This window comes from Merops nubicus, unplaced genomic scaffold (assembly GCF_000691845.1).
Source record: "Merops nubicus isolate BGI_N331 unplaced genomic scaffold, ASM69184v1 scaffold4002, whole genome shotgun sequence".
Classification (NCBI taxonomy): domain Eukaryota; kingdom Metazoa; phylum Chordata; class Aves; order Coraciiformes; family Meropidae; genus Merops; species Merops nubicus.
In genome coordinates, this window is record NW_008594102.1 from 92,822 (window position 1) to 106,701 (window position 13,880).

The window sequence follows — 13,880 nt, forward strand, 5'->3', positions numbered from 1 at the left end:
CTGTTTCCCATGCCAACTATGGGCAACCTCGGGTCTCTGCTTGTACCACCTGTTGTGGGCCGAGTCACATCTTTTGTGGGATCGTTGAGGGTGGTGTCAATTATGTACCAGCTGGTTGACCTGTTTGTACCCCTGGCGACAATTCATATCATAACGTTTTTGTTTACAATACAGTCTGTGTATTGGTTTCTCTTTCTGCTGGTGCTATCATTTTTGTTGGGCCTGGTCATTGGCAGAACAACAATACTTACGTGATGGTGTCAATCATATCCAGTCCCATTTCAACGCAGCAATGGGCATGATCTGTTTTGGGCTGGGTCAATCCTGACACACAGTAGTAACAATCCCCCAGGATTTTTATTCTTCTGCAGTGATTTTCCTTTAATAAAAACAGAATGGGGGAAGTTTTACTATTTATATAAATATTCTAATAGTTGCAGGATAAATTCTTCTTCAACAGTATAAAATCATTAAGGGAATCCTTTTGTGGTCACATGAAGTCATCTACAGCTCATGAAATCTGGGTTCTCTGTACAGAACAGCTAACATACACACACTTGTTTATTTATAAATACACACATATATACTGGAGATCAGCCCCACACTGTTGAGATAACCCCTGCACACACGAGATAACACTGCTTAAAACTATAGCTCTGAACAAATATTATTCCCTTGTCCACGGGTTAGGTCAGTATAAATTCAAGATTTGCAAAAAGTCTTCATTTCAGTATGAATCCAAATCAAAGGAGTGAAGCCAAACCACTACTAAATATCAGGAAAAGTTTGTATTCTGAGAAGCCTTTATTCCAAATTTAGTTCCAACTTGCTAAGGAAGATGATGTATTTATCTATAAAGGTATGGCATTTGTGCTTTCATAAATCACAATTTACAACACAGCATGATCCCTCTAAATACAACACACTTGCACATCAGAAAATAGTCAGTCTGCTTTACTGTTGAATTTATCTCCCATTTGCATACAGTTTAATTTTTACAGCCAAAGGGATCTGGCTAAACAACTCCCATTTTGAAAAATCAATGATGGCATGTGATGATTGCTATATCTGTCCAAGTAGAAAGCTCATGTCTGAACAGAGAGCACATAAAAAGCCTTCAACAAAGCAGTGCCTTTAAATAATAAACTATGAGGAGACATAAAGAGATGATGGTATCCCCTGCAGCTAGACTATGGAAACTTCTACCTGTTTGCAGAGTAAGGTACAGAAAAGTAAATAACCTGATTAAATGCATACAGCTTACACATCTGGGACCATGCCAGCAAATGCCACGGAAAATCAGCTGTTGTGAATATGATAAGAGATTCCTCCCCCAGCAGTGTTCTATATAGACTTGACTTCAGTGGCACAGAAAGGCAGGAAACTCAGGAAGGGCAATGATGGGGGAATTTAAAATTTGTGGAAAAAAAAAAAAAATTACTTAGTCATAATGGTTCAGCTTCTCATACAGGCACATATTATCATCCAGTCTCCTGCCTACAAGAATCAGAAGCTTCCTGAGTTGACCACACTCTCCACATCATTACCCTTACTCCAGCTCAGAAGCCAAGGTTACTCCTACAGTGACCCTTTCTCTCCAACATGTCACACACCAGCATTCAGGGCTGGTTATTACACACTCTTCCAGCTGCAGACATTCCCACGCCTGTCTTCTTTGTAAATGTGTCTGAGTATTGAGCAAGTATTATAAAATGAGAATTACCTTTATTCAGGCATAGAAGAAAGGATGCTAACACTGTCTGGGAAAATTGTTTTGTCTACTGTCTATAAATAAAACAAGAAGGGAATTCAGACCTTGAATCAAAGAAGAAAGTCATGTTTCTGGGTATGATTAACTAGTAGAAAAGGCTTTTCTGAAAGTCACTAAACATTTCTTCTTCTGTACAAAAGATCTTAAGTATAATACTACTTATCCTTGCTAATATATATACACACACACACACGTATATATATATTAATGACTGTAAACATAATTAGAAACATTATTGCCAGGGTCTTAGAGTATTCCTGCGGCATACAGCCACAAAATGTCTCACCAATTTAGAGTTTTAATTGTTTGTTTTGAATTTCTGGCTAAATGTTATATATAATATAATTAAAAGAATTATTAATGCACACAAAGTAATTTGCAAACCTCAAAAAGCTATCCTGATAAAAATCCTGATATATCCTGATACAAAATAGGCCTTCGAACTCAGGGTTTTTTGACAGAAATCACTGAATTTTTGGTAGAAACCACTAAGTTTTTCAGTACAAACCACTAAATTATACTGCCAAAATAAGCCATCTTTTTTAATTATGAGCAAATCTTGAAGCAGTAGAGGTTACTCAATAGTTAAAGCTGGAACTTACTTCCCAAAATAAATCTAGTTTTAACCCACACCTCACAATCCTCCATAAAGTCCTTTTTATCTTCAACCTGTGTATGCAGGATTTGTGGCCAGGCAATGACTATTTGACTCGGCTTAAAGTTACTCAGAAAACCACTTCAGTAATCTGGGGTAGACAATACACACATGCTAAGTGATTAGTGTCCTCTCCTATTCAGTGTCTACCTCCAAGACATCTCATTTCTAGTGACCTGGTTTTCTTTGAGACCTTACTGTGCTACAGAGCTCATTTTATAACAGGATACACTAAATTGCTGTCAGACTGGCACAGCACAATCTAGTAGCCTGGCAGATAGTTTAAGAAAGGAAGAAAAAAACCAAAGCAGAACAGAGCTTGATCCATTACCACTCTTCCAAGTCAGTTTACTTGTGTAGGAGAAAAATAAAAGAAGAAAACAAAAATGATAGCATTTTCTGGAGAGTTATTAATTTTGATGGAAGACATATGGCTAAATCACCTGCTGTTTTTGAAACCACCACACTGTTGCTTATCAGATCTTCTCCTCAATGTCCTTACTTATGATAATCAAGTAGTATACAGTCATCTTTAGAAAAATTGTTTGTTTTCTTTTTTTTTTTTTTGACATGAGGCAGATTTCCAGGAAGGAGATGCAGTGCAGCTTTGTAAGAGCAATCTTTTTAAGGATTGATATGCAAATTAACAAAGCAAACCCTTTCCCCTCCCTTTGTTCTGTTTTCTCAGCAACTTCCAAAAAGCCCTTGACTCTGCAATATTTTTCACATTTGTGACAGTGATGAATTCAAGTGTGATATTTACAATTTCTAGTCACATTTGATACGAGCAATGTCTGTTCAGAAACAGCTGATAATTTGGTTTTATGCACAAGATAAAAAGCACCAGAGATTGCTAGCACTGCACTACCCAGGCAGCTTGCCCACCTGCGGTGCCTTGCTGAGATTTTTCCAAGCAGATCTGCAGAATTCCCTCTGACAGAACTGTCAATCACAGGGTTTATCAGTGTGAAGAGGAAGCCCAGTTTGGAAAGCAAAAGATAATCCAAAATTGCTAAGAGCTTTCTTTGCACTTTCAGAGAGGCACTTTATAAAGGAATTCATTCTATGGAGCTGTTAGGTAAAACGGGACTGGGGTAGTGGGCTCCTGTTTCCAAAAGCTGTGGGGTTTTGTTGTTGGGGCAGTTCTGTATTTAAATGTATTGGGCAGAAAGAACGAAGTCTGCTGACTTAGACTGCAAAACTGGGAATCTGGACCATTAGCTCAATATTTTTGTACTACACAAGGTAAATATTGCTTTGTATACAGAGGATAAGGGGTTTTATTAAAAGTAAGTAGAATAAGGGAAAAGAATTTGCTGTTTGTAATACATCTTTATATATAAAATTGTCTCAAAGAAATGACAAAGTCTAAAGAGCTTTCAGACCTATCTCAGCAGAATACATAAGCAGACTAGGTTTTCTCTGGAACAGAGAGATTATTAGATTATTATTAGATAAGTGCAAATTCTTTTAAAGGAGGATCTCCCTCAGATGTCAGATTGCAACTATCCTTATTGGTACTGTTGTGTTGTTTTGTTTTGCTTTGTTTTTTTCAGGGGTTGTGGGTTTGTTGGTTTTTGGGTTGTTTTTTTATAGGCTACCCAAGTAAGTATTGTTAGTTATATGAATAGATCCACAGTCAGGGATCTACTTTGTTTCTTTTAACACTGTCTGGTAGGAAAAGAGCCTCTTCAAAGATTTTATTTACTTTAGAAATGGCACATGCTAATGTGGGAAGAGTCCTTGCTATGCTTTTTGTCACTACAGCAATCTATGTATTTCTACATACACTTGTCATCATGGTGAGTACCTGTCAAAGTGAGCCAAAAAGGAAGGTCAGGTAGACTACAATTTTAAACCCCAAGACCTGAAAAGCTAAATATTGAGCCTTTCTGTCTCTTGTAACTCCACTAACTGCAGTGCAATTATACCAAGGATGAGTCTCACCATGTGTGACTTAATTACAAGATATTTTATACTTATTATACACATCCATTTCTTTTTCTGCAAGCCTGCTAGCAGCCTGATTTGCAGGTGTGCTCTTCAGTCTTTTATGGTCTTACCCTCCTGGAATGACAGTGTGAGTAGGAAGGATTTTATTTATTCATAAATTAGAAAGACACTTTATTGCTATTCCTACTAATAAAAACTGGATCAGCTAAGGTACATAAAAAGATTCTTTACAACATTCACCCAGTCTGGATTTAGTTATGCTGTGCAGAATAAGGGAAAAGATTAATATAAGTCCTACAAAACAATGCATAAACAAGCAATTCCCGTTTCCCCTAACTCAGACCCTACCAGTCTTGCACTCTCCTAAAATGCTCTTGGACAAGAGCAATAATAACATTTTGTTTTATGCAGGGTAGAAAAATGTGAAAGAGAGTTTGGTCACTACCTATGATGCTTAGTTATTGCAAAGTGGAGTCTTAAAAAAAAAAAAAAGGCAAAAAGAACAGCACATGTTTAAGTTCAGCTATTTACACGTTGGGGTAAAAGGCAGGAGATCTGTTAGGCCTGGACTTACACTGAAGGCTTTAGTCCCTCAGGAAGTTTTGGCATCCTCAACAAACCTCAGACTTCAGCATTAGTGAGATCTCTGGATACTGTCCCTGCATAGCTGCAATTAGTACAAGAGCAGCACTGCATGCAGAAGAGTGGAAGGAGATGCACTGGCAGCAGAGGGAGCAGCTCTTGAGCTCAAAAACTTCATCCACACACATCTTCCCCTGGCCCATACACCTCCTGAAACTTAGAATCTGACAGGGAAAAAAACATTGCTCTACTCCCTGAAAAAAAAAAAAAAGTTAGCTCAATGTCTTCGTCACATATTGATGACAGTCTTGAGTAGGGGGAAATCATGAAAATGCACATCTCTGATGTCTCAGTTTTCACTAAGAGTAGAATTTACTCTGGGGAAATAATGGTGAACTGTGAGAGCTGAAAAAGGAGTATACACCACTCTCTTGGCCCTGACACTGCTGTCAAGAGCTTCATCACTGGGGCCAGGCAATGCCACAGAGGAGCATGACTACCCTCCCTTACTGATGCTCACTGAGCCAAAAGTAAGATCAGTGACCCTAAGGAGCGGGCCCATCACAGAAGTACTTTCGTAGTTTATTCCCCTTTGTATTTATCTTTCTGTTCTTCTTCCTTCTTGGTTTATTAGTAAGTTTCTTTTGGAAAGCCCCATTCCAACAGCTTTCTCTGAGCAGCCTGCTGTGCACAGAGCTGAACTGTTTGCATCAGGTAGGCAAAGGGATCAAATTTTCAGTTGATATTAATCAGCACGGCATCATGGGGTTCAGGGGAACTACACTAATTTATACCAGCTGTTCTTCTAATCCTCAGGGACCCAAGCCATAATTAAATAATCCAGGCTAACCACACCATAGTTACAGTCTTTTCTTAGTTATTAAAGTATAAAATTACTATTGGGGGAAAAAAATGCAAAGCACCTCAAACTCCCCAAAGGCATAAAATAGCAATCAAATGCATCCCCTACTCCTATCTCTTCACAAACCTAGAACTTCATTTTGCTTCCAAAGAGTTCTTGAGAGAGGATGAGACAGGATTTCACCACTGCTACCATCACAGCTTATTTTCAATGTATTTAGCATGTGCAGCTTATTTAACATTTATAGCACATTATGTCAAAGTGCCATTAATCTCAATAGAAAATCGGATTAGAAAGCTTTGAGTCAGTTGAGAAGTTAACAAATTTATCTGAATTACACGTGTATAAAGACACAAGAGACTTGCAGAAAGAATAGTATTTTCTACTGCATCCTCTAAAGCTGGAATGGCATCTCTATTCAATTTCATCTAATTTGTCTATTAGATTGGAACAGAAGTGGAAAAACCCTACATTCTGGCTATCAAGCTGTATGTACCATATATATACGTGCCCGCGTAACACACAGACACACAGTTCTGCAAGTTTACCTGCACCCTCTTGGGTATACGCACAACTGATGTACTAACTAGGGTGTCCAAGTCCAACAGTTATGGGTCAGACACCAGTTTTGGGCCTCTTCTTTCATCCGATTTGAATGCTGGTAAAAGATATCTGTGTGTTTATATATGTTCCTAGCATTACTAGTTCACTCCTTCCTTTACAGGGAGGTAAAGTGAATGCCTTACTACTCCAAGTGCATTTGGAAGGGCATAGTACAGTGTTCTGCTGTTAAGGAAACCACAGAATCATTCTAATTGGATGAAACCTTCAAGACCATCAAGTCCAACTCACTACTGCCAAGTCACCACTAACCCATGTCCCTAAGCACCACATCTACATATCTTTTAAATACCTCCCGGGGATAGTGACTCCACCACTTCCCTGGGCAGCTTGTTCCAGTGCTTGACCTCCACTTCTGAGGGAAACTTCCCCTGGTGGAATTTGAGGCTGCTTCCTCTTGTCCTATCGTTTGCTACATAGGACAACAGACTGACCCCCACCTCACTACAATCTCCTTTCAGGTAGTTGTAGAGAGTGAGAAGGTCTCCCCTGAGCCTCCTTTACTCAAGGCTAAAAAACCCCAATTCCTCAGATGCTCCTCATAAGACTTGTTCTCTAGACCCTTCACCAGCTTGGTTGCCCTTCTTTAGATGCACTCCAGCACCTCCATGTCCTTCTTGTAGTGAGGGGTCCAAAACTGAACATAGTATTTGAGGTGCAGGCTCATCAGTGTCAAATATACTGGCACAATCACTTCCTTATTTCTGCTGGCCACACTATTTCTGACACAAGCCAGGATGCTGTTTGCCTTCTTGGTCACCTGGGCACACTGACGGTTCATATTGAGGTGGCTGTTGACTAGGACCCCCAGATCCTTTTACGCCAGCCAGCTTTCCAGCCAAACTTCCCCAAGCCTGTAGCGTTGCATGGGGTTGTTGTGACTCAGGTGCAGGATCTGACACTTGGCCTTGTTGAACCTTATCCCATTGGCCTCGGCCAATTGATCCAGCCTGTCCAGAAACCTTTGTAGAGGTTTTCTACCTTCAGGTAGATCAACTCTTCTGCCCAGCTTGGTGTCATCTGCAAACTTACTGAGCGTGTCCTAAATCACCTCATCTGGATCATGGATAAACACATTAAACAGAGTAGGCCCCAATATTGAGCCCTGGGGAACACCACCTGTGATCAGCCATCAACTGGATTTAACCCCATTCACCACCACTCTTTGGGCCCGGCCATACAGCTAATGTTTTACCCAGTGAAGTGTATGCCCACCCAAGCCAGGAGCAGCCAGTTTCTCCAGGAGGGTGCTGTAGGAAATGGTGTCAAAAGCGTTACTAAAGTTCAGATAAACCACACCCACAGACCTTCCCTCATCCACTTAGTGGGTCACTTTGTCATAGAAGGAGACCAGGTTAGTCAAGCAGGACCTGCCTTTTGTAAACCCACACTGACTGGGCCTGATCCCCTGCTTGTCCTGAGTGTGCTGTGTGATGGCACTCAACATGGGCTGCTTCACAACCTTCCCCGGCACCAAGGTTGGACTGACAGGCCTGTAGCTCCCTGAATCCTCCTTCTGGCTCCTCTTATAGATGGCCATCACATTTGCTAACCTCCAGCCAACTGGAACTTCCTTGGTTAGGCAGGACTGCTGAAAGTGGCTTTGGGAACACTTATGTCAGGTCCCTCCGTAGCCTTGCGTGTATCCCATCCAGCTCCACATTGCTGTGTGTATCTAAGTGGTGTCGTAGGTCACTGACCTTTTCCTCTTGGATTCTAGGGGGTTCATTCTACTCCCTGTCCCTGTAATTCAACTCAGAGGGCTGTGTACTCAGATTACAACTGGTTTTACTGTTACAGACTGAAGCAAAGAAGGCTTTTTCCTCATCATTGGTCACTATATTTTGTCCTGGATCCAAGAGAGGAAGGAGATTCCCCCAAGTCCTCCTTTTGTTGTTAATGTATTTATAGAAAAATTTTATTGTCTTTTAAGGCAATTACCAGATTAAGCTCTAGTTGGGATTTGGTCTTTCTAAGTTTCTTCCTGCATAGAGTCATGGAATCTTTGTAATCTTCCAAAGCGCCCTGCCCCTTACAAAATAAGCCATAGACTTTTCTTCCCGAGATGCAGCCAAAGGTCTCTGTTCAGCCAGGCTGGTCTTCTCCCTTTTTGGCTCACCTTACAGCATACTTGGGACAGTTTGCTTCTGAGTTTTAAAGATTTCCCTCTTGAGGAAAGTCCAGCTTTCCTAGACTCCTTTGCCTTTTAGAACTCCCTCCCAAGGGACTCTGCCAACCAGTTTCCTAAACAGGTCAAAGTCTGCCTTCCAGAAGTCCAAGGTTCTGCTGACTCTCCCCTCCTTACTTCACAAAGAACTGAAAACTCTATCCATGATCACTATGCCCAAGATGGCCTCCAACCTTCTCATCACCTACAAGTCCTTCTCTGTTTATGAACAGCAGATCCAGCAAGGAGCCTTTCCTAGTTGGCTCTCTCACCAGCTGTGTCAGGAAATTATCTTCCACATACTCCAGGAACCTCTTAGACTGTTTCCTCTCTGCTATATTCTATTTCCAGCAGACATCTTGTAAGTTGAAGTCCTCCACGATAAGTGGTAATAATTGTGAGACTTCTCCCAGATGCTTGAGAGAATAATTTGTCTGTGTTTTGATCCTAGTTGGGTGGTGTATAACAGACTCTCACTGTGGCATCTGCTTTGTTGGCCTTTCTGATTCTTAGACATTCAACCCTATCATCACCATCATTATGCTCAAGACAATCAAAGCAGCCCCTTAACATGCAGGGCCACTCCACCACCTCTCCTCTCTGGCCTATCCCTTCTGAGTTTATAGTCATGCAGTGCAGCACTACAGTTATGCTAATCATCCCACCATGGTTTTGTGATGCAACCATATCATAGTTTTCCTTCTGTACAATGTCTTCCAGTGAAGCTCCTGGTGAAAGGCAAATGGTGAAGGACAAACCAACTTCCTTCAGGGTCATAGAAGCAAAGGCAGTAATCTGGATGGAGTTAGTTGAAAGGCTGTGCAACTAGAAATGCCACATTGAGTTCAGTGCATGGTAAGAAGGAGATATCCTTTGTAAAAGGTCATTTTACATTTTTATTATTTACATTTTTCTACTATATTTAATTTTCTTATAAAATTTAACAAAACAAAAGATCTTTATTTTTTTCCCCTCATTCTACAACTCTGTTTTGTGTATCAAAGAGCTTTAGAGAAAAACAAACCCAAACACTTTCCACAGGAAGGACAACCCAGTGAAAATCTCTTAGACTACAGAAGTATTTGCAAAAGATGCAGCTAGGTGCAGAAAAAGATGAAGACATGGTTTTAGATTCACATGCAAAACACTCCTTAGAATCCTACCTTGAATGCCCTTTGAAAGGGTCCTCTTTCTGTGCCAGTGAAAAGTGAGCCTACTTACCCTAACTTTTAACAGCTACATCTGTGAAAATCATAGAATCACAGAATTATAGAATGGTATGAGCTGAAAGTGACCTTTAAAGATCATCTAACTCCAACTCCCCTGTCACGGGCAGCAACATCTTCCACCAGGTCAGGTTGCTCAAAGCTCCATCCAACTTTCTATCCTTTACCTTGGTAAAATCTCTTGCTGACCTTCTTATAAGCCCCCTTCAAGTACTGAAAGGCCACAATAAGGTCTCTCTAAAGCCTCCCCTTCTCCAGACCTGTTTTAATAACTACCCTGAATGTGGGCCACAACATGAGAGATTATTGAAGTCAGCTTAACAGATAAACATCATAGTCAAATCCTGAGTGCAATGAAGTGACATAGAAATTACCACCATTCCCATGACATTGCAGTGTGCCAATACTGATAATACACTGTTGAAAACTGTCCAGCCCATCAGAAAATTTCATTGGAACCTGTTAATTAGTGCATATGCATTTTAACATTTATTTTCACTCACGTTTTGAACTGTGGGTTTAAAAACTGAAATAACTCTTTTAGGAATCTTTTAATGGAATAATGTCTGCAAATAGTAACTTTACCAACTTACACTAGCTCTTGCACATCTGTTAGTCTCAGTATAAAAATCTTTGAGAACGAACTAACTGCAGAAATCCATAGACTTCAATTTAGCAGGGTAATGGAGACATACCATGGAGCAGTACCAGTGCAGACTTACCAAAAATAGATTCTAGATAGTAGTGGAAATAATAGGAAAACAAATCTGGTTACAGTCTAGGAAGTACGACAGAAAATGGCTTAGTAGGCCCTGATTGAGGAGATCTGGCCGTCTCCAGATGAGAATATGTAAGCTTGTAATTTAGTGATGTATTTGTGAAGTCATGAATTAATTATCTAAAATCATGGGAGCCATATCATGCATGAACAAATGTAGAATTATCTAGGATAGCTAGAAAAAGGTTTAGAAAAAGGTAGGTTCTTGGCCTACCTTTTCTGTGCATTCCCATTCTCATAATGAATTCCTACCCTACTCCACATGGAGAGTAATTTTACAAAACTAGAAGGTTCAATGTTTTTAGTCCTGGAGAGTGAGAACCAGTCATTTATGTTAACTTACTTGGAAATGAAAAAGGATTTTAGCAAGACGAATTGGGTCTGGCTAAAATGGAGTTAATCTTTCCCATCACAACCTTCACAGTGCTGCGCTTTGTATTGGTAGCTAGAAAGGTGTTGATAACACACCAGTGTTTTGGCTACTGCTGAGCAGTGCTTGCACAGCATCAATGCTGTCTCTCCAACATTGCCCCCCTCACCAGTAGGCTGGGTGTTGGACAAGATTTTGGGAGGGGACATAACCAGGACAGCTGATCCAAACTGACCAAAGGGATATTCCATACCTTATGGCTCTGCTCAGCAATAAAAGCTCAAAGAGAGGAGGGGGTGGGGGGCATTTGTTATTATGATGTTCCTTTTCCAGAGTTACTGCTATGCATACTGAATACCTGCTTTCTGGGAAGTGACTGGACAACACCTGCTGATGGGAATTAAGAGAATAAATCTTTTGTTCTGCTTTGCTGTTGTACACAGTCTTTGTTTTTGCTTTATTAAGCTGCCTTTATGTTGACCCATGAGGGTTTTTTCCATCTTATTTTCTCCACCCATATGCTGCTGAGGAGGGAATTGATACAGTGGCTTGGTGGGCACTTGGCATCCAGCCATCATCAACCCATCACATGAGAATATTTTACACAATTGTCATGACTGATACGCATGCTTGGCTCCTTTTTAGCTTTCACTGAGTATCCTTGAAGATGTTGTCTTTTTACAGAGAGAAATATCCCAGGTGAAACAAGCCTAAACACAATATATTATAAAAACCCCAAGCTCTAAATTTCAGGAATTAGATATTTTTCCAGGTTCTTCTGCAAACAACACAATAGAGAGGATTTTTAAAAACTGTGGTGTTTGTGCATCAACAAGAGTCAGAAATTCAGTTAGGCACCAAACAAAAACACATGGGAAATCTTCAAGATCTAATTGCTGGAAATGGTGATTCCCCTCTGCTTGACAGAGTTGCTGAAAAATGATGCATAAGAACTAGCAAGATATTGTACAGAGCTGGCTATAAAGAAAGTAGTTTCCAGAAAGATTTCCCTTGTCTTCAAGGAGATAAAAAGTCTGTCTTGAGAAGAGCAAAGCTGACTGCTCTGGGAATAGTGCATCTGGATTCCAGCACAGGGGGCACAGTCCACCCCAGGCTGAGGAGATATCCTGGCAGTTGCTCCCCTGATACACTGCTACACCCTGCATAACAGACCTGTGCATGGGAAAATGGCTCCAGGTAGGACTATGTATGCAGAGTAAAGAGCTAAAATACACACCTGGGTTACCAATCAAACTGCTTCTACAACAGTGAAGTGGAACAGGCACTTCTAGAGTGCAGTTAGACTTGGATGACACACACTGAACTCCAGAAATATCCTTCTCTATGCTCAAGGCACAAGAAGTCAGAATAATTTGTTTCAGTACAATTGTGCACACTGCAGGCATCTAAAGCTGATCAGATTAATCCAACAGAGTCCTATGCAAATACGCAAATCTCAGATTTGCAGAATACAAACTTAGAAAGAATTTGGTCATTTACCACGAGCATACAAATCATGACAAGAGTTATAACAAAGAAATGGCATATCAAGCACAGCATCCTCTCACCTAAAAAGTACTATAAAGGAGGCTAGGCAAGACCTAACCTCTGTGGTAGGTACCTGCCCATTTATATGTCCCTACAATATTTAAACAATAAATAATTAAATAAAGTGTGTAAGATTATCTTCCTCCCTGGAAAACTGTCCCACAGACACTTTAGCTTCACACTATACCCACATCGTTAGTCCCTGATCCTACAGTCACAGGCATATTCATTAAGACCACTTTAATTGAAGAAAGCTTAATCCCTTAGGTCTCTCTAGAAGACCTCTCCAGTTGGCTGATCAGAACCAGACTTGAGATTACATGCATGATCTGCCTCAGCAGAATCCTGTGTCTTGCAGTGTCAAGAGAACCTGGGGAGATAAATCTTCTTAAAATTAGCCTTTTTAAATATCCCCTCCCCAGTCCACACTTAGCTATTTCCACAAAGAAGGATTAAGTGCTGTAAATTAATATCTATGTTTTCCAGCATGAACTTTCCCATCTTAATGAGCCCACATAACTTTGTTATTTTTTTATTTTAAAAATACATCATAATTATCTTCATATAAACTAAAATCATTCTATAGATTCCTCAGAAACAATTTCTTAAAGTGATTGCTTCTAGGAATAGCTAGTTCACAGCAAAGAAATTACTATTCTCGACACAATGGAAAAATAACCCACAGAAACTGATTAAAAATACTACTTTCTGTTTAAGGCTCAGAAGCAATGTTGTTAAGTTCAGCATCTTTTGAGGATGAACAGGTACAAAAAGCCATTTCAGCAACAGCGAAATTTGGAAAGTAAAGACTGTTAAAAGCTAAGAAGATAATCAGGGAAGGATGCTAAATCAAAACAGAATGAAATAAAAATAGACTCAGCCTATAAATACTGACAAAGCCTGAAGGTATACATAAATGGAAAGAACGAGTGGTGTGTGTCTTGGCTAGTAGATGACATGCCAAAAGTGGCACAAATAAGTAAGATCTTCCATTCAGAATATCAACCTCTTCACCTCTTTTAGTGAAGTCCTTTGACAAGAGGACTCAAAACCTCATCTGTCCTTATCCACTTGTAAATGGAACATCCTAGAGGGCCAAGATGAAGTAACATGGAAGTTGAAAGGGACACAACTGAATCTATAAACATAAATAATTAATTCTCCACATAGGTTAGGTGTGGGAAGTATGTGAGAAATATCTACCAAAAGAAAAAAACAATTAAAGAAGATCAAAATTTCTCTAAAAAGCAAACCTGTTTCATGATAACTTACTACAGGGAAAATATTTTGGATATAGCTGAGCTATATCCACCACAAGATAATGGTGCTGTGACCATGACAGTACAT

The 13,880-nt window shown here is 40.0% G+C and overlaps 1 protein-coding gene across 1 annotated transcript in view; it reads right to left on the reverse strand.

Annotated features, from left to right (window-relative positions):
- Positions 1 to 13,880, reverse strand: part of ADCY1 (adenylate cyclase 1 (brain)) — a gene marked incomplete at its 5' end in the record, with an annotated part of 104,463 nt that overhangs the window by 58,652 nt on the left and 31,931 nt on the right. Inside the window, one exon of the mRNA XM_008935621.1 lies at positions 252 to 379. Coding sequence (XP_008933869.1) covers positions 252 to 379 — 128 coding nt within the window. The remainder of the gene's footprint in view (positions 1 to 251; positions 380 to 13,880) is intronic.